Raw genomic sequence first — 18,064 nt, forward strand, 5'->3', positions numbered from 1 at the left:
CCAACTCTTTAAATTGCTATGGGATTCCTTCCTTGAGGGGAAACGACTCATACTGCAACTTCAAGTTAATGATTCTTTACTTTTTGGTGTAAATAATTTTGTGACTGTTAAAGCAAGAGAGGACCCTGGATTTATGTGGAACACAGGTGAGGCGGGGCCTCAAATGAGTGGCATCCTTTGAAATGAGGTATGTTTCAGGGGTATGGCCTGATTATATATTTCCTCTTCACAACTTAAACACCAGGGGCCTGATTCTCATTTACATTAAAGCCCTTTTCCATAGCTCTGGCAATACCAAGAGCCATAACTTCCTACTCCCTTCTTAGATCTCTCCTTTGCCGAGATGCCTACAAAAAACTAGACAAGGGTAAGGCAACTGGTGTGATGAGACCATTGCCTCTCATGTTGACCAATACTGTTGCGTTGTATCCTTGTGCTTCCCCATTTGTCTGTACCCTCCTATTGTTTATATTTAGATTGTAAACTCTTTGGGGGAGGGACTATCTTTGTGTTTTGTGTTTGTACAGCACCCTGCACGATGAGGTCACGGTCCATGTCTGGGGCTCCTAGGCACTACCAATACAAATAAATAATAATTTACACATTAAGGCTGCTTTATACTACCAGGGCTGTACAAAGGGCCCATAGCGTAAATGAGAATCAAGCTCATTAAATTTTAAGAAAATTTCCCAGTGAAAAAATGTCTTTTTAGTCTATAGAGTCATGTGTGAAATACTATAAATCCCAGCTGGAATAATCCTCTGTCCAAGTCGTGCCTTGTTTCATCTTTTCCCCCTCATTCAGCTCCTCACTTATTTACAGCTGATATTTTGTTATCTGTGACCTTCAGTAAAACCTTCCGAGAGTCATAATAACTCACCTTGGTGCATGAAGCCCTCTCTGGAGCTGAGTAAATAAAACAAATGCATTGTTTGGTGCATGCCTGCCAAGAAAAAAGAAAGATGGGTTCTAATAGGAAGATGGATAGTCTGCTGTTGGTAAAGGAATCAAATTTAGCTTCTGCCAATGTAGGCAACCTGGTATTAAAAGAAGGCGCTTAAGTTATTAAACTGAGCAGCTTTAATCATCCAGTTCAGGGAAATCCATTGCTGCAGGAGTGCTGAGGCTTAATGTATTTTTACTGCAAAGCCAATACATTTATTCTGATCAGCTAGCCATTGCTCACTAGTGTGTATGAAACTTCATTCTCTGACTTCTCGGGCAGCAGTACGGGATGAAATGGATTTTTACTTGGAAATTGACCCTGTAACCTTGAACTTGATCATCCTGGTAGCTAGTTATGTTATTCTGCTTTTGGTGTTCCTGATTTCTTGCGTGCTATATGACTGTAGGGGAATAGATCCCAATAAGGAATATGCTCCTGAGATTCCTACGGATTCCCAGCCTCCAATCCGATTGGTGGTGATGCAACAGAACTGCCCTGGTACCCGCTGGGCCAAAGGACTTGTCTCTGCTTATGAAAATTCTTCTGATCTGCCAGGGAAAAGAACTACTGTGGTTTAGGGGCCCACCAATTGCTTCTGCGTTCAAGTATCTATGGATAAGCTTGCCTTATCTGCCATGTTTACTTTCAGTTTGCAAATGGATAATACCCCAGCAAGGTAAGTTGAAACAGTGATGGATTTGATGTGGTGGTGTCACTGGGTGAGTTATTTTGTGTTTGGCTCTGTTCTGTGTTCATCCAGTCCTAGATGACTTGCAGTCCCACCAGTCATGCCATAAGAGAGAGGGGGCCTAATTTTTATTGGCACCAAGGGTATGTCTACACAGCAAAGGAAAACCCGTGGCTGGCCCATGCCAGCCGACTCAGGCTCGGGTTGCAGGGCTGTTTCATTACTGTGTAGATGTCTGGGCTTGGGGACTTGAACCTGAGCTCTGAGACCCTCCCACCCCACAGGGTCCTAGAGCCTGGACTCCAGCCTGAACCCAGAAAGCCACACAGCAATGAAACAGCCCCACAGCCCAAGCCCTGTGAGCCCGAGTTGGCTGGCACGGGACAGCCACGGGTTTTTCTTTGTTGTGTAGACATACTCTTAGAGCCCAAGCAGCAGTGACCCCCTACCCCACTGTGGCACTGGAAAGGGGCCTTTGTATAAATGAGATTTAGGTTCCGTGTCTTTATTTTTACAGGAACACAGCATTGTTCAATTAAACCTACCCCTGCAGGACTCAGCTGTACTATAGTGGGGTATCTGCATAGGGCTTTTATCAGCCAGACTGCAACTGACCTTGATAGGCTGTATATCTCTCAAGTGAAAAAGAAATGCCTAGGGATTTTACAAGCATATATATGAGGTGTGTCTGATTTGAGCCTGCTGTGGCTGCTATCAGACTGTAGCATTTATAATGTCATTTGTAGGCTCCTCAGAGCTGGCCGAGCCAAGCCTGTTTTGAATCAGATACAATATGATCTTTAACCACTGCCGTAAATTGATTCTGAGTGCCCCTTTCTGTGTTACCGTCTTCCACTGAATGTTATATGGGGATTTGGATAGTTCTGGGCTGGGTATGATACCTTCATTCATTATGCAAACTTAAACCAGGATAAAACTATCATCAATGCAGAAAGAATGAGTCATAATCAATGCCCTCACTATTGAGAAATGTATTGCATGATCCTTTATAGCAAGTGCAATCAAGTTCTATTTACATACATGCATTTATATATGCACATTTCCCTGGTCTTTCTCACCAGCATGTTTCCTTTGCTGTATTAAATTGTGGAGGTTGGTCTCCAGCTGTGGCATTTGTACAGTCAAAATTTCTAGTATCTACAGTAATAACAGCATGATCTCCAAACAAATGCAAGAAAACTACACGTTAAGAGTCTTCTTCGTCAATGAAAACCTTCCTATCTATGGTATTTACATAACCCCCCCATTACCCTGGTATCTGAGCACCTCACAATCTTCAATGTACTTATCCTCACAACACCTCTATGAGCTAAGGAAGTGCCATTATCTCCATTTTACAGATGGCAAACTGAGGCATAGAGAGACTAACTTGCCCAAGGCTACACAGGAAGTCTGTGGTGGAGCAGGAAATTGACCCTAGGTCTCCCAAGTCCTAGACTAATGCCCGAACCACAGATTCCTCTGTTTCTGTATGCAGATTGCTTGAGTTTTTATGCTAAGGGTACACATTGATTGTGGATCCCAACTTACAGGTATTAAGGAACAAGTATCACTGTGCTCATAAAAGAGCTTGCTGTACTCTTGAATGGAAACCTGAAGTTCCTTTCTGATGGGTCATAATGGTCACCATTGTTTGTGTTCTTCCAAAGCAGCAATAAAATGGTGGCATCTAGCCACCATTCACATACAATACCCATACTATTCCCCTTTTCTTCCTTCCTTTTGCAACATAAAATCCTTCTCTCTTTCTCTTTTTGAGTTGCACCAAAATTGCACTGGAAAGAGATCAATGGAGGGTGTTAAATGTACAACAAAGCAAATATTTTAGCCCGGTTAAAAATAATTCCTACAGCATTCCAGAGTGGTGTGATAATCCAAAACCTATGGAAAAATAAGTTTCAGCCAAAAAAAATTCACCTAGCTCTAGTTAGGTGCTACATAACCAAGATCCTGCAGAGCAGAAGTGAGAGTAAACAAATATAGAACATTTCAAAGGTTAAGCTGGCGGTGAAGAGGAGACCACAAACCTCACTACCTTCCAGTCCAAGCTCAAGGCACACATCTTCGACCTTGCTTTTGCTCATGTAAACACTTAGATCAGGGTATATATCATACATGTGGATAGCACTATATCGGTCAAAGACCTTCTCCTGCCAACATAGCTTCTGACGCTCGTGGTGGCTGGAGTAGTTAACTTGACAGGAGAGCTCTCTCCAGTAGACTTAGAGTGACTGCATTAGAGAGTAGCTCTCTAGTGTAGCCATGCCCTTCATGTTTTGTGCAACCAAAAGTAACTTGAATTACATTTTTATTACCTTAAAAACATATGTATAGCTGTGTTTACAGTTCAGCAGTTAAAATGATAATAGCGATAAATATATATTTACCACATGACACTTCTGAGAATCTAGGCAGTGGTTCTCAGCCAGGAGACTGTGTACCCCTGGAGGTACACAGAGGTCTTCCAGGGGATAGCTCAACTCCTCTAGTCACCTAGTTTAACAACAGGCTACATAAAAAGCACTAGGGAAGTCAATATTAACTAAAATTTCACACAATGACTTCTTTATAGTCCTCTATATGCCCCACACTGAAATGTAAGTACAATATTTCTATTCCATTTTATAATTATATGGTGAAAATGAGAAAATAAACAATGTTTCAGTCATAGTGTGCTGTGACACTTTTGTATTTTTATGTCTGGTTTTGTAAGCAAGTAGCTTTTAAGTGAGATGAAATGTGGGGGTGCGCAAGACAAATCAGACTCCTGAAAGACGTACAGTAGTCTGGAAAGGTTATGATCCAGTGATCTAGCAATATCTCAGGGTAAAATGCAGTACTTTAGTTTATTATCTGTTGCTACAAAGTTGCCTTGTATTGAGACTTTGATCTCCTACGTAGTCAGTAAACACACTTGAAGCTGAAACGGGGTAAATTTGACAACTAAATTATTCACTGTAAATTATTCATACAACTCTAGTCCTCTAGCAGTGATGCTTGTAACCAGCTGTAGTCCAGTCCAGGAGTCTTAGGATTTACAGAGCCTCATTTTAACCAGTTAAAGGTCAGACAACTAGCAATTATCTGTCCCTTGGGGGGTAGCTTTATGTCTTTTTTTGTCACTCATCAAACATGGGCTGACACCTCACAGAAAAATTTTTAAACCATTAGGCCAAATTCTACCCTGTTGTAAATCAACCAGCTTCTGTGTGAATCTACATCTGGATGCAGGAGACCTGATGTCATAGGGAGGGGCAGCTTACATGCCTTCTGCATTAAATTGGGGTGAATTTGACTGCAATCTTGTTTTAATAGAAATGATCCTCTGAACAAAACGTGGGAGAAAAAAAAATATATAACAATATTACAAACCAGATTCTGCCATCCTTATTCAAGTTGAACAGTAACTCACTATCAATATTTCCAACCCCAAAAATTTAAAACTCACAAGTCAGGCTGCCAATAATCATGAGATTGGTGTAAAACTCATGAGACTTTTTTAAAAATAATGTATGGTGGATCCTTTTTGTTTGTCTTCTGCTTTCTGAACTCTTAGGGTGCACTTGGGTCACATTTTCAGGCTTTCCTTTGCAACCATGAGAGCTAGGACTATACCTGGTTTTAAAATGAAAACACAGATTCTCATATAATCACTTGTCTCCAAGAGTTGGAGTTTTAAATAAAACACAAAACCATGCAAGACTTGTAATACAGTCATTAGACCTAGCAGCACTGTGCTCTGCAAGTAGTCCCCACTGAAATCATGCTTTTTTTAATGTTTCTTTTGTTTTGATTTTTAGTACAAGAAAAATTAAGTTATTCCAAAATCAATTAACTGCAAATTATAACCACCCTTAATACAAGGTATTTTAAGCTTTGCTGGGAATAGATTTGGGGGGGGGACACCTAAAAATAGAGAAAGAACTACATAGGACAGAGAGTGTGATCACAGAACATTTCTTTGCTGTTGTTGAGGTGCCATATGCTGTAGGCATAATAGCAGATATGTAGCTGTTTAGAAAAGGTTGTGCAAATATTTTAACGGTACTATGACACACTCACAGTATCTCTATCAGCTCATTGATACAGAGTGAGTAATTATACATGCAGAGATAAAGACTTGTAAGGTTATGGCAGGAAATATTCCTGGAGGGCAGAAATCTGTCAGCAATACATTTTCCTACCATTTGTGTAGATTTTGTCTGATTGGCACTTCAACCCCTAGGGTGAAATCCTGGCTCCATGAAGTCAATGGCAAAACGTCTATTGCCTTCAGTCATGGCAGGATTTCACCCCTAAATGTCAGACAGAAGTAGGTCAGATAGTGTCCTCACTCTTGCAGGCCTCCAGTGACATAAAGGATTGAATGAGATAACTCAAGAGCAGAATATGTCCCTGAGTTTTTTATGATAACAGTTTATAAAAGCACAGTGTTCAGCCCTGAAGGAAGTAATCAATTGCAGCACAGTTTATGGACTCTGCCCTGACATGTGGAACTATGAACAGTAAATAATCACTTGACACTGATATTAGTTTCCTAAAAACTATGCACAGTTCTGCTTACAGTAAATGAAAGATTAAATGAGTATCAATGTTTCCATTCCCCCAGGGCCAATGAAAAATTTCTTAGTGCTTGTCTGTGCTAGAAAGTTGTACTGCTTTAACTATACTAGTAAATGGTCCAGTACTATATTGATCTCTACTGCTTTATCTCTACCAGTATAGTTAAAGCAGTACAACTATCTAGCATGGACAATTATACCAGTATAATTAAAGCAGTACAAATCCCCTAGTATGGATGCAGTTATACTGGTATGATGGTGCTAATACCAATATAGCTATTCCCATATGGGAAGGGAATAAGCTACACTAATATGAATGTCTTTATACGAGTCTGACCGGCCCACACTAAGGGTTCACAGATTTAAAATCACACTCTGATGAGGTGTGCCAGGCATTTGCTGCCTGCTGATAGAGGCCTTGCCCTCTGGGTTCCGTCTGTCCAAAGAAGATGTCCTTCTGGAAAAAAAAGCAGCAAACTCAGACCTCCAGGAGCTGCCTAGAGAGGTTACCCAGGATTGGCTGCTGGTGGAACCAACAAGAATTGGTCCTCCAGCAGCTACAAGGGGTGGGAGTAGGCAGAAACCAATCAGGGCCCAACAGGCAAGATAACAAGGCTGGTTGCCGCTGCTTCTTTCAGAGACCAGTTCTGGATGAAGCCGAGGCAGGGGGAGGAAGGATTTCATCCTGTCTTAACCCAAGAAACCTGGCTTGGTCAGGGGCCTAACTCTGACCACACTTTTTGGTTGGACCGACAAAGGATTATTGTTTTATGTTGTGGCCATCTTGAGTTAAATATCAATTTTCTGCTGTAAAATCAAGGTGAGCTTTCTTTGTGCAATGTCCCATTGGCTGAGCTGAATGTGTGAAACACACCTCTCACTTAAACAGTTCAATTGGTAACAGGTTGTGAAATGGGCCTTCCTTATTGCTACTGAGGATTAAACAAAATAGAAGCACTTATGGAATTTTTGAAGATGATGTAAAATACCTTGATAACTTCCTTTTAAATATTCTCTGTACATTCCAAGTTGTGACTTCCATCCAGTTCTCAGTGGGCAGCTGCCTGCTTCACTCATAATCCCCCATTTCATCTGGTGCTCATTGGTTTCTCAACTGAATCTACCAGCCGGAGAGCCAAAGACTGAATAAGCCTTTTAGGATGAGCTCTTATTTTCCTGGAGTTATGCCCTTTAACAAGTTAGTGGAGTGGGGGAGTTTGTTCTGATGCCATTCTCCCTATTCCCGTGGGAAAGAAACAGACCACAATGGCCCAGAGATCTATAGCAATAAAGTAACAGCCATGTTGCTCTTTGCATGTACTACACTTATCTTGCTTTCAAATTGCTACCCTGTTGATAATGGGTATGTGTCTTGCTAAGTCCCAGCTGTGGCTACTCTTGGGGTATGTTTGTTACATTACAGCTTCAGCAGTGTTTTAAGCCCTCATCTTGATACTTAGCAATGGTAGTAAGTGCCCTTTGTGAACAAAGGTCTGAGTAAAAACTGCATCATTTAACCCTGATTGGGAGGCAGTGCAGTTTGGCGTGGCAAGGTGGTCCAGGGGATAGAGAAGTAGATGGGGGATAGATGATGGGGAGACCAATGTTTTATTTCTAGCTCTGCCACCGACTCGCTGCATGACCTCGAGGAAGTGACTCTGTTTCTCATTCCCATTCGTTTTGTCTATTTAGACCGAAGGCACCCCACGGGGGAGAAAGATTCTCTCTTACAGTGTGTTTGTACAGTGCACAATGGGGTCCTGAGCCTGGTTGGAAACCCTGAGCACCGCTCTGGTGTAAATAATGTATATGCTTAAGTAGTACACTTGGCCTGAGAGGGGTCCTGTGAGCTAAAGTGAATTTCACCCTTAATGAACTGCACAGAAGTTGTCAATTGACTCAAAAAACAAACACACCCCTCGGTGTTTTAAAAGCATTTAAAAGGGGAGAGCAGGAGGATAAAAGAACAAACTATTGTAAATACGTGGCAATCACGGGCTCTAAAAGCCCTTTTTGAAAACTTCCTTAAATGGGCTGACATTCATAATGGCTATCTAGCATTTTGTGGCTGTGTGTTTTGAAAGGTGATGTATGGGGGATAGGAATTTGTTCTGAACTGGGGTAGCACGTCACTCTGTACCAACTCCTGTTTATTAGGCTGTATTACCTTTTTTTAAAGCTACATATTATTGCCTGCTGAGAAGCCTTTATTCCAGGGTTTCCATAGAAACACCAACAAAAAAGCGTTAGCATTTCACTTGCTAGATTTTTACATTAATTCAAATCAAATGTGTAGTTAAACTCACTATGGCAAGGAAATATAGCTTTACCATGTGCCAATGCTAATGTAAAGCCATAAGATTTTCTAAAATCCCTGATAAGCTGCTATATATGAATATAGGATTAGTCCAGACGGACTAAACCTCCCTCACAAAAGCAGCAGAATCCCAGCCCACAGAATTAGTGTTTTGAACTTTGCAATTTTGAATGTGCTCTGTCTTTGCTAATTTTTATTAGTGCACTGTTCTCTTACAGCAGATCATCATCTGTTGATATTTCTAAATATAGAAACATAGATTCATCCAAGACAAAAGTCCCTGGTTGTGAGAAGGTATCTGTAACTAGCATGGGAGAATTACTTCCATTGCCTAGTTTCAGAGTAGCAGCCGTGTTAGTCTGTATCCGTAAAAAGAAAAGGAGTACTAGTGGCACCTTAGAGACTAACCAATTTATTTGAGCATGAGCTTTCGTGAGCTACAGCTCACTTCATCGGATGCATTCAGTGGAAAATACCTACCATCACCTCACCTCGTGCTGGGAGCTATTCAACTCTCACAAAACAAGCAGCATAAGTTTAGAGCAATACTTGAATGAGGATTTCTGCCATCTAGCCATAGCCTTGGAAATCTCTATCTCTGCATGTATCACTCACTCATGCAACTGAGCTGACAAAGACACAGCAAGCGTCATAGAACCACTACGATAGTTGCATGGCCTTTTCTAAACTACCGAGGTAGTAAAAATGATGTTGGTTATTTAGTGAGAGGCTCTCTTTCTTCTGATTATTGACCCAGTCCTCTTTCATGGCACTAAGGGGCGCTGCACTGCTGGAGGTACCATCTTTTGGGCAAGATATAAAACCGAGATTAGGACCACGTGTGGTAAAGATATAGTGGGACTTCTTGTAAGAATAATGGTGTTAACTCTGGTCTCCTGGACATATTCCAAGGCAAGTAATTACATTCTGACACCACCCCCACCTCCCCCCGCAACATTTTACACTACATGTCCTAAACTGGTTTTGCAGTGTTGTCCTGAAGTCAATGTCAATTGCAGGCACTCAGCACCTCTCTGACTCAGTCCCACCATTAGCTGTGCCGATAGAGAATACACATAGCTGCATTTCAGTGGTGGATGATGTGATCCCTTCATATTTCTTCCCTACCAGATGAGTGGTGTGCAGCTAAATGAGCTGTTGGTAAATCGTGTTGAGATTCTCAGCTGAAAGGTGCTACTGAAGAGTAAAGAGCTGGTACTACTAATTTACTGAAACACAAATATAGCATCAATGTCCAAAATTTGGAAATCATAACTGTCATCAACTCTTATTGTCTTATTTTAATCTTTTCTTGGCTTCTTGCTTTGTGCTTTCTCGCATGTATTAGTTTCCCCAGACCTGTCCCTCCCTGAATTCCACCCCCTTATAGTTCCAGTATTTAACATGAACCTTTCAAAGAGGCATTTCCATACCAATCTGACTCGGGGGGGTGGAGGGGGAAACAAGTTTTCAGATGCAGATACCTTAATAGGGTATCTAAATCCAGCATTTGATCATTCAGCCCAGCCTGTGGGTGTCAATCTGTTCCCAACCCTGCAACAGATGATGTGTGCTGGTGACCAATCTGCACCCCCATTTCTCAATCTGTTAAATGGTGATAATAATGCTTATATCCTTGGGATGTTGTGATGCTTAATATTTATAACGTGATTTGAGATATCTTGTGTGTGAGGAACTATAGAAGCACAAGTTATTAATGATTACTGTGATTATTTATTCGTGTCCATTTCATGCCCTGAAGTGGGATTTGGATGTCCTATTTAGGCACCCACCTTTTAAAACTGAGTTCTGTAATGTAGCAACTTATTGTGTCGGATCATATATCCCTAGTGCACCCAAAAATCTCACTGAACCCAGTGTCATTAATTCAGTGGGCGTTTCAAGCGTGCAAGAAAGAGAGGATCAATACCCATCACAACTTCTATTGGTGATATTGTTTTGAATTAGAACTGGAAAAATTGAGTGGAGTTAAATTTAAAAACAAAGCCAACAAAGACATTCTTGGCATAAGCATCTGGACAGTAAATGTTTATTGAGAAAGATAAGGAAGCATGCATCCGATGAAGTGAGCTGTAGCTCACGAAAGCTTATGCTCAAATAAATTGGTTAGCCTCTAAGGTGTCACAAGTCCTCCTTTTCTTTTTTACGGAAGCATTAGAATCTGATTTCATAATGTCCCCAGATATGTGTTCTTCCAAATGATGTAACTCAAGCAATTTTCATGCCATTGAAGAATTAATGAGTTACCTCCAAACTGCTATTGATGTTTGGATATTCATAATGTTAGAGAAATCAAACGTAATGAACATTAGTATGATAGCTTCTTTGTTGGAAAAAAAAGAATCCATCTGTAGCAACATAACAAATGATCTAAATGTCTCTACATGCAGTATTCTTAAAGAATATCTGATTTCCCACTTAACCCAAAGGGCAGCCAGATAAAGATAGGTAGTATTTGATGGATGAATATTAACAGGGCTTATTGCAGCTGATTTATATTCAATTCTATATAAGTTCTTATATCGTGCTCATCACCATAGTATCTGATCATTTCCAGTAGTGTATTAAGCAATGTGACTGACATCTGTAGTGTGATGGTTGTTCTTTCATCCTGTCCCCAGGTGAAGAAGTATATGCAGTGAGATATCTTGTTTTGGTAAGGTTGTTTGCTTTTAACATACACATCGCTATGAGTTTGTGTTAGGGGAGGCAAGGCCAAAAGGAAAGCACTTTGCACCTGGAGTGGAAGAAGATGAGGTTTGCGATGGCGCTTAGTTCTTGTGGGAGTTCATTCCAGTCTCAGACTGGCCTCCAAAAAATTCTTTTCAGAGTAGCAGCCGTGTTAGTCTGTATCCGCAAAAAGAAAAGGAGGACTTGTGGCACCTTAGAGACTAACCAATTTATTTGAGCATGAGCTTTCGTGAGCTACAGCTCACTTCATCGGATGCATAAAGTGGAAAATACATCCAATAAATTGAGCTGTAGCTCACGAAAGCTCATGCTCAAATAAATTGGTTAGTCTCTAAGGTGCCACAAGTTACTCCTTTTCTTTTTGCAAAAAATTCTTAGAATTGTTAGGGCCAAAAAGGAGTAGAGCTTTTCATTTGCCAAACCAGGATAAGCTATTCTGGCAAAAGCACTCTTTTGCTGACATAACTGCATCTACACTGGGAAGATTTGTTGGTATAGCTGTATTGGGAAAACTTTTCTAGTGTAGATAAGGCATTATATAAATACAGAGGGATATTTGTATCAATCTGCCTAACTGAAAATAGGGGAAATGCTTGCTAGTATTGGTGTTTTGTCCATAAGGTATCAAATAGAAGCCAACTCTTTAGCAATGGGATGAGCTTTGGTTTTGTTTTTGGCATGAATCCCAACACCAACTCTGGACATGTGAAGAATGGCTAGCTAGAGAGAATTAATGTGGCGATGCAGGCAGGAGAAAGCCAGGAGTTCTAAGGGAACTATAACTCATTCTGGATTGGGGTAAAAAAATAAATCGGAGTTGTGAAATGTTGACATGATGTCAGTGAGACTCTAAGCTAGTCAGAGCCTGCATTCAGGGATCTCTTGGAAGGATCAGGGCTTATGATTTTGTATGACTGCTACAGGCCAGACCTCCTGCAAGGAATTGCTTGCAGAATCAGGGCCACAAACTGACCTGGGAAGAAATATTTTGTCTTGCCATTGTTAAGTTTCTTTTGTGGATTTATTTTATCCCCACATAATTTTGTCTTGGCATTATTACTTTGCCTGCACAGGCACACAGTGATATTGTATCATTCTTTCTTTAAACCTGTAAAGACAAGGGATTCCTTTGTACATGGTAATTCTGTTTCCTCATATTTGCAACACCGTAAAGTATCAGGTTTCCCCGCAGGTTGCAAGTGCACCTGTTCAAACATCCATGTTACCAGTTCAAAAATCAAACAGAGACATAGGGGCTGGAACTAGGGGTGCAGGGGGTGCTGCCGCATCCCCTGGCTTGAAGTGGCTTCCATCATATACAGGGTTTACAGTTTGGTTCAATGGCTCTCAGCACCCCCACTATACAAATTGTTCCAGCACCCCTACGTCAGAGAGCCAGACTCTGATGCCCTTACTCAGAGTGAGTACCTCACGACTAGAATAGACCCAAAGTGGTCCTTCAGGCATGAGGTACTATTCAAAATGAGTAAGCGTATCCGAATCTAGCCCTTAGTCTATTTTAAATGTGTTGGGGTGAATTAGGAGGTGACATAAATCCTGGGGTCAGTAACATGTCACTCGGTGTATGTGACATATACCCTATGTATGAGGAAAGGCGGGGCTGTGGTTAGAACTGGTTGGAATATTTCTGTCTAAACTTTTTTTGAGGGGGACATAAATTTTGGTTTTCAAAAAACCCAAAATGTTCATGGAAAGTATCTGTCTGTTTTCTTTTTTAAAAATTTATTTTTCATCAGAAAACTGAACACCCAAACACTGAAAGGGAAAAAAAATCAATTAAAAGACAGTTATCTGCTGAAGATGAAGAAAAACAAATGATAGAAATTTTCCAGGGGCTGAGAGACATTTTCCAATCAGCTCCAGTTGCAACAGTTAAACCGATCATTGGGAAGGTCTAAGATGGTATCACTGGACTTATTATTGAGTGTAGGTAGTAAAGATGGGTTTGCATCTCCTTTCATCCCCTTTTTGGAAAAAAAAATTGTCTACATTCTATGCTCGAGTCAATTTCTGGCAAAGTGAACTCCTATTTTTATTTCACTTCTTTATAGGTTTCAGAGTAGAGAGCATTGTAAAACATAAGACATAGACAGTAAAGTGTGCAGGGCATTTTGAAAACCTACATATACAGACTCCAAAATGATAGAAGAGAGAATGATAGAAGAAATGACAATCTCTCCACAAGAAGGTCAGAAAAGGGTTCCAATAGAAGATGGATCAAGTCTTGCCTATTAAAACCTACATAAGCACATCCTACAAAAGCAGAACTTCAAAACAGGGGTCACAGTTTAGAACCTCCATTTCTTCTTCTTCCTTCATTTTAATAGCTGCATGGACTGGGAGGATGGGTTCTGTAACTGTGGTTTTTCTGTGCTCCATTTGCTGGAAAGTGTACAGGGTAACCCTAGTGAGAAAAGTAACAAACAAAGGTTGTAAAGGCCGGTCCAATTCCACTTTCACAGGTACTGAACAGTTTGTGCTGAGCAAAGGACAATGTCTATGGAAGGGAAGATTAGATGAAAGAATGAAACAATATCACCTAGGGCTAGATTGTGCCCTTTACTTATTTGGCCAACCAGAAGAGGAACACCTTTCTCTATCTCCATGTGCATCCAGCTCAGACCCACCTGAACAAGAGCTGATTGGCAAATGTCAAATTGTTAATTTTTCTGTGAAAACAGGGATACGTATTTTGTGAATTTTTATGGAAAGTGTGTCCTTTCCCCCCGTCCCTCCCAAGCAAGTGTAATGTGAACCTTGCATCTGGCTCTGGTATGGAGCACAGCCCTTGCTCTGCAGATACTTCCTACTGCGAGCAAGTGAGTGGGGACAGAGCTGAACCCTAGTTCTTCCTCAGCCACTCTCTGGCCAAATAGAAGAGGATAAGCAAGCCGCACCTTCTCCAGGCCTCACTTACTCCCTCAGCAGGGCAAAAGGGGAGCAGGGAGGGAATTATGTCTCAGGTGGGGTACCTCTTAGTCACAGTGCCTCCCCAGGTGCCTTCTAGTATCGTGCAATGCCTAACACCACCTTCCAGGCCCTTAAAGATTTTTGCTGCTCTCACTCAGTTTGGGTGCTTACCTGTCAGGTTAGCTATGCTATTACAGGATACAGGATCTTCCACCTGCATGTTGGGATGGTCAGGAGGGCCCTATTTCCTAAACCCACACGCTTTGTTTCTCTAGCGCTGAAGTTCTGTGCTGCATCTGTGCCATGCTTACAGCCCCTTTCAGAATCCACTACGTCACCGGGAGAGTTAGTTGGCCGGTGGCATAACTTCTGAATTGCAGAATACACTCCCTCTTCAGCTGAGGGCCGGGAATGAACCCCTACCCAGCACCTTGAACGTCTGCCAAGCTGGGGAGCAAGAAACAGCCTGGGCATTTTTAAAGTAGGTTTCTGTTATCACAGCAGCTTTCCTTGTTTAGAAGTTCCTAAGCCCTGGCTAGCATCTCTGTATTCTTGGCATTAGGGATAACAACTCTTGCAGAGTACTACATCAATGAATTCTTCTCTTCAGAGATCAATGACTAAATCAACATGAAAACTTCAGGAGGCTCCCAGCTGTAGTTCTGTGCCTGGAGAATAACTTTCTATGCTCTTTTAAAGTTCTTTCAAGAAACAGTACTACATGTATTTAGGCAGTAGCATTTCAGAGTTATAGGAGTGCTTTAAAAAATCCAGACCGAGAAAACTACACGCATGTATTTGGGACAAGTCTAGACCAAAATCTGGGTTATGAATGACTCTGGATCTGTTATAAAATCAGAAGATAAATGCAAGGTATTTGGATAATTGACACTCTGAATCCAAATTTGTGACTCAGCCATACTACAGAAATTTGTATGTTGAAATCTAATATGCAAACCTAAAAAGTGAAGCCTGGAGTCAGAGCACACTATTGATGGTGGATCCAGAACCATGTATTCTAGCAGTGTCAATAACATATGAATTCAAGCTGGCATCAATCAGTATTCTTTTGTCTGGTGTCTTATGTGTCCACTGTATTCAGATGTTGTGGATGCAACAGAAAGGAAATTAAGTGCTCTGAGAGAGGGTATGGGCTCTGGCTGGCCCTGTGAATCTGCTGTGAATTCAATGCCAAATGGAATAACTCATGTGGTGTTTGTTGAGTGATACAGATGGAAAGAAGAATGAACGGGGGGGCGGGAGGGGGGACCTCATGTATGAACCCTACTAACTCATCCCCTTAGAATGACAAAACAACCGAATACCATCTCAACTGCCTCTCAACCTTCCAAATAGAATTCTGTATTCAAAGAAAGAGCCAGGCAAGCTTACTACACAGAAAAGGCTCATAACAGCTGGCCATCAGGCAAACGTCATAATAATAAAAAGACTGGCAAGAAGCAAGCCATCTCCTCCCACAACTCCCCTGCACCTATTATAAAACCAGAAGATACATGCAAGGAATTAGAAATTTACTACATGCAGTCATCAGAAGCAGATAAACAAGAAGACTATATCTGCCACTCCCTTGATGACCTACATTATTGTTTTTCTTTCCATTTCAGTGATGTGGAAATCTGGGTGGTGCACAGTGTCTGTCGGGGCTCAGCTACAGCCCTTTGGGTTCACCACACGGCATGTTCTTTATGATCAGCAGTAATTAGGAATTGGCTATTGTTTCAAAAAGAATTTGGGACCAACACTAACAGGTCCTGCCAGCTGTGTAAAACAAGTCAGTGCTAGTACCAAAAAATTCAGCGGGGAATAATTATATTTAAAATAAGTGAAAGGAACTTTTCGAAATATATCATTTAATAAAAATGGTGTTATGTGCATATATATTAATTGTTATTAAATTACAAGAACACAGAGGCAAAATTAACCCAGGTCAGTGTGGTGAGAGACAAATTCAGAAGTCATACAGGAGCTGGTGTTGTTAGACCCTGCTCACGCTAACTTAGGCCTCCTTTCCCTAACACATAGACTCTTTTGTATCTGCTTCTCCAGTTGAAGTCAATAGGACCTGTTCTCATTGTTTTGACATCTTCTATCAACACAGCACTGTCTACAGTAGGACTTAGGTTGGTTTAACTTTGTTTCTCAGTGGTGTGAATTTTTCACACACCTGAGCAACATAACTAGGTCAATCTAAATTTTAGGTGTAGACCAGACCTAAGATGGTTTATCCCAAATGAGGCCTGATCCAATGCATGTTGAAATCAGTGGAAATTTGCTCAGGACCCAACAGGAATAAGAAGATGAACCTTCAGTAACCCTCACCTTACTTGAACTTGTAATTTGTTCTGATTCTTTGGCGTGTAAGTTTAAACCAACTCAGGGCTGGTCTACACTGGGAACTTATATCAGCATAGCTGCATTGCTCAGGAGTGTGAAAAATCCACACCCCTGAGCAACGTAGTTAAGCTGACCAAACCTCTGGTGTAGATAGAGCTATATTAATGGAAGAATTCTTCTGTAGACCTACCTACCACCTCTCAGGGAGGTGGATTACCTATACCCACTGGAGAACCCTTCCTATTGGAGTAGGTAATGTTTACACTGAAGTTCTATAGCAATGCTGCTGTAACATTTCAAGTGTAGACAAGCCCCCACTTAAAGACATATGTGTAGAGCAGATGTAAGGAGGTTAAGGAGAGTCTGCATGAGTATGCACGATTCTAAGTTATACCACCTTATACCTCACTTAGGTTTGCAGTCCAGAATGGCCAATTCCTTCAAAACAGATGAATGGCTATCTTTGAAGGAGTATTCACTAGTTACTGTGACAGGGACAGGCCAGATGGCTACAGGAGAATGATAGAAGGAAGATATATTAGCCCCAGGTTAAGTAGGTCCCCTTTCCCTGGGTAAGGTAACAGGGAAGGTTCCAGAACAATCAGGAACTTTCTGGAAACAATTAAGGCAGACAGGTTGATTAGAACACCTGCAGCCAATCAAGAAGCTGCCAGAATCAATGAAGGCAGGCTAATCAGGGCACCTGGGTTTAAAAAGGAGCTCATTTCCGTTTGTGGTGTGCATTCGAGGAGCTGGGAGCAAGAGGCACAAGAACCTGACAGTGAGAAGGCATACTATTGGAAGGCTGAGAAGTACAAGCATTATCAGACATCAGGATGAAGGTCCTGTGGTGAGAATAGAATCATAGAATCATAGAATATCAGGGTTGGAAGGGACCTCAGGAGGTCATCTAGTCCAACCCCCTGCTCAAAGCAGGACCAATCCCCAGTTTTTGCCCCAGTTCCCTAAATGGCCCCCTCAAGGATTGAACTCACAACCCTGGGTTTAGCAGGCCAATGCTCAAACCACTGAGCTATTCCCCCCCCCCCAAAATCGACCACGAAGGGACTCGAACCCTCAATCTTCTGATCCGAAGTCAGACGCCTTATCCATTAGGCCACGCGGTCCCATTAAATAAAGCCGGTGTTGGGAGGAGGCCATGGGGAAGTAGCCCAGGGAGTTGTAGCTGTCACGCAGCTGTTACAGGAGCCACTGTAGACAGCTGCATTCCACAGGGCCCTGGGCTGGAACCCGGAGTAGAGGGTGGGCCCGGGTTCCCCCTATCCCTCATCCCCCAACTCCTTACTTGATACTGGAGGAGTTGACCTGGACTGTGGGTTCCACCAGAGGGGAAGGTTTCTGGCCTGTTCCCTGATCCACTAGATGGATTAGCAGAGACTGCGGGGATTGTTCTTCCTTTTCCCCATGCTGGCCAGTGATGAGGCTAACTGAGTGAATGGCAGATTTGAGCCGTGAAAGTGGGCAAACTGAGGGATGCTGTGAACCTCTGAGGCGAGCAAATCTGCCAATAA

General features: G+C 41.8%; 1 protein-coding gene and 1 non-coding gene across 2 annotated transcripts; one reads left to right on the top strand and one right to left on the bottom strand.

Annotated features, from left to right (window-relative positions):
- The first annotated feature begins 1,174 nt into the window (after positions 1 to 1,174).
- On the top strand, positions 1,175 to 1,618 carry SMIM36 (small integral membrane protein 36). Its single transcript, XM_048817988.2, has one exon. The coding sequence runs from the start codon at positions 1,195 to 1,197 to the stop codon at positions 1,522 to 1,524; it is 330 nt and encodes a 109-aa protein (XP_048673945.1). The 5' UTR covers positions 1,175 to 1,194; the 3' UTR covers positions 1,525 to 1,618.
- A 15,968-nt stretch (positions 1,619 to 17,586) lies between these two features.
- On the bottom strand, positions 17,587 to 17,659 carry TRNAR-UCG (transfer RNA arginine (anticodon UCG)). Its single transcript has one exon. It is a non-coding gene; the product is annotated as a tRNA-Arg (tRNA).
- Between the last annotated feature and the right edge of the window lie 405 nt (positions 17,660 to 18,064).

The sequence above is a fragment of the Caretta caretta genome, chromosome 14, assembly GCF_965140235.1.
Source record: "Caretta caretta isolate rCarCar2 chromosome 14, rCarCar1.hap1, whole genome shotgun sequence".
Lineage (NCBI taxonomy): Eukaryota > Metazoa > Chordata > Testudines > Cheloniidae > Caretta > Caretta caretta.

Bases quoted from the DNA above. Each gene is read 5' to 3' on its own strand.
- SMIM36 (XM_048817988.2), top strand. From the start codon at position 1,195: ATGAAACTTCATTCTCTGACTTCTCGGGCAGCAGTACGGGATGAAATG.